This window comes from Mastomys coucha, unplaced genomic scaffold (genome assembly GCF_008632895.1).
Source record: "Mastomys coucha isolate ucsf_1 unplaced genomic scaffold, UCSF_Mcou_1 pScaffold12, whole genome shotgun sequence".
Taxonomy (NCBI): domain Eukaryota; kingdom Metazoa; phylum Chordata; class Mammalia; order Rodentia; family Muridae; genus Mastomys; species Mastomys coucha.
The window spans coordinates 6,956,903-6,959,017 of NW_022196894.1; the positions used below are offsets into that span (position 1 = coordinate 6,956,903).

At 49.5% G+C, this 2,115-nt stretch overlaps 1 protein-coding gene across 3 annotated transcripts in view; it reads left to right on the top strand.

Moving 5' to 3' along the window:
- Positions 1 to 968: 968 nt before the first annotated feature.
- The window catches only part of Ciita (class II major histocompatibility complex transactivator), a 40,899-nt gene continuing 39,752 nt past the window's right edge, over positions 969 to 2,115 (top strand). For all 3 annotated transcript variants that reach the window (XM_031362433.1, XM_031362439.1, XM_031362438.1), the window contains exon 1: positions 969 to 1,363. In XM_031362433.1, the coding sequence (XP_031218293.1) occupies positions 1,081 to 1,363 (283 nt within the window). In that variant the 5' untranslated portion in view covers positions 969 to 1,080. The remainder of the gene's footprint in view (positions 1,364 to 2,115) is intronic.

The window sequence follows — 2,115 nt, forward strand, 5'->3', positions numbered from 1 at the left end:
AGGGGAGGGGAGAGAAGGGGAGGGGAAGGGAGGTGAGGAGAGGAGAGGGGAGGGGAGGGGAGGGGAGAGGAGGAAAGAGACTGTTCAGTTACCCTTCCTTGTTTATTCAGCCCAGACTCCTGGCCCATGCAATGGGTCTATCCATATTCAGGATGGATCTTTCTCCCTCAGTTAAGCCTCTCTGGAACATTTTGACTGAGTTTCTGGGACACCACTCTGCAATATACACATGGATCTGCTTGCCAGATGTCTGAGAAGTTTATCCACAGAATTTGAGGCCACTCACGTTACCATTCCTTATATCTACTCCACTTCCCAGGTACTTTTTTGTCAGTGTCCCAGGCTGAATGTGAGCTCATTGGGTAGCTGAGGCTAGCCCTCATTAGCCTGTGACCTTCTCCCAACTACTGGGATTACAGATGTGAGCCACCATGCTGGCTCCAGCTTCAATCTTTGTGTTAAATTTATTCAGAGCTTCAAAGCAGTTAAGTCTCTACCCCTTTTAAATATTATTCTTTTTGAGGCAGAGTCTTGTGTAGCTCAGGGAAGGCTAGAAGTCACTGGGTAGCCAAAGATGACCTTGAACTCTAGATCTTCCTGCCTCTACCTCCAGAGTGTGGGAACTATGGGCTTGTACCACCATACCCAGTTTATGTGGTGCTGGGGATTGAACCCAAGGCATAGTCGGTGCAAAGCCTTCACTTCCCCAATTGAGCTACAGTTTGCTTTTTTTTTAACTGAGCAAGTAATCTGTAATAATCTCCCCATCTGTGATAGTTTTCCCACCCTTCAGAGGGCTTCTTCTCTATCTATAAAAAATAAAATAAAATAAAATAAAAAATTAAAAGCAGAAAGGAAAACAGAAATTCCCTTACTCTTATCGTTGTCCGAGTCACCCCTGAGCCCATTTCCGTTCATCAGGCACCCTGGCCTGCACACGAATGAGGAAACATTCCTAAGAAGGAAAAGGCTACACGAACAGCAGAGGTTCCTTCATCCTGGTTCTCACTTCATGTTTTGGATGCTACATGGCTGGATGAGAAGTGACTCCAGGCAGCTGGCCTGCCTCAGAGCACTGCCATGAACCACTTCCAGGCCATCCTGGCCCGGGTACAGACCCTGCTCTCCAGCCAGAAGCCCAGGCAGGTGCGGGCCCTCCTGGACGGCCTGCTGGAAGAAGAGCTGCTCTCACGGGAATACCACTGTGCCCTGCTCCATGAGCCTGATGGTGATGCTCTGGCCCGGAAGATCTCCCTGACCCTGCTGGAGAAAGGGGACTTAGACTTGACCTTCTTGAGCTGGGTCTGCAGTAGTCTGCAGGCTCCCACAGTAGAGAGGGGCACCAGCTACAGGGACCATGGAGGTAAGCACCAGTGTGTGAGGGAGCAGTGTGTGAGCAGCCCTACGGTGCCCTCTTTCTGAAAGGAAAATCTGTGTAAGGGCTACAGGGTGAGACTTTGGAAAGCCTGGGTGGCTGAGTGCTACAAGCATATAGCATGCTTTCCACACTGCTCAGAGCATCTCAGGCCATGCTGCTGCCTGCTTAGTCCATGCCTAAGCTCCATCAACAATGGACTCCAAGGTGGACGGTGGACAGGGGAACTCCTGCTTCCAACAAACACACCATCTATTGGGAAGACAGGCAGAGATACAATCAGCCACTTAGTGTCAAAAATAGAGAAAACTGTATCTGGGACCATAGAGTGCTGGGTTTGATCCCAGCACTGCTGAAATGGGGAGTAGTAGTTCACATTCCTAAGCTCAGGACTTGGGAGACAGAATCAGGAGAATTACAAATTCAAGCTCATTCTTGGTTGTATAGTGATAACAGCTGGGGCTACATGAAACCCTGTCTCAAAAGTAATGTAGAGAAAGGGGGAGTCATGGAAATTAAGAGCTAAAGAGCTGGGGATCAAAGGGCAGTGTGTGTGTGTGTATGTGTGTGAAAGAGAGAGGGAGAGAGAAGGAGAGGGAGGGGGAGAGAGAGTGTGTGTGTATGTGTGTGTGTGAAAGAGAGGGAGAGAGAGGGAGAGGGAGAAGGAGGAGGAGGAGGAGGAGGAAGAGAGAGAGAAAGAGAGAGAGAGAGAGAGAGAGAGAGAGAGAGAGAGAGAGAGA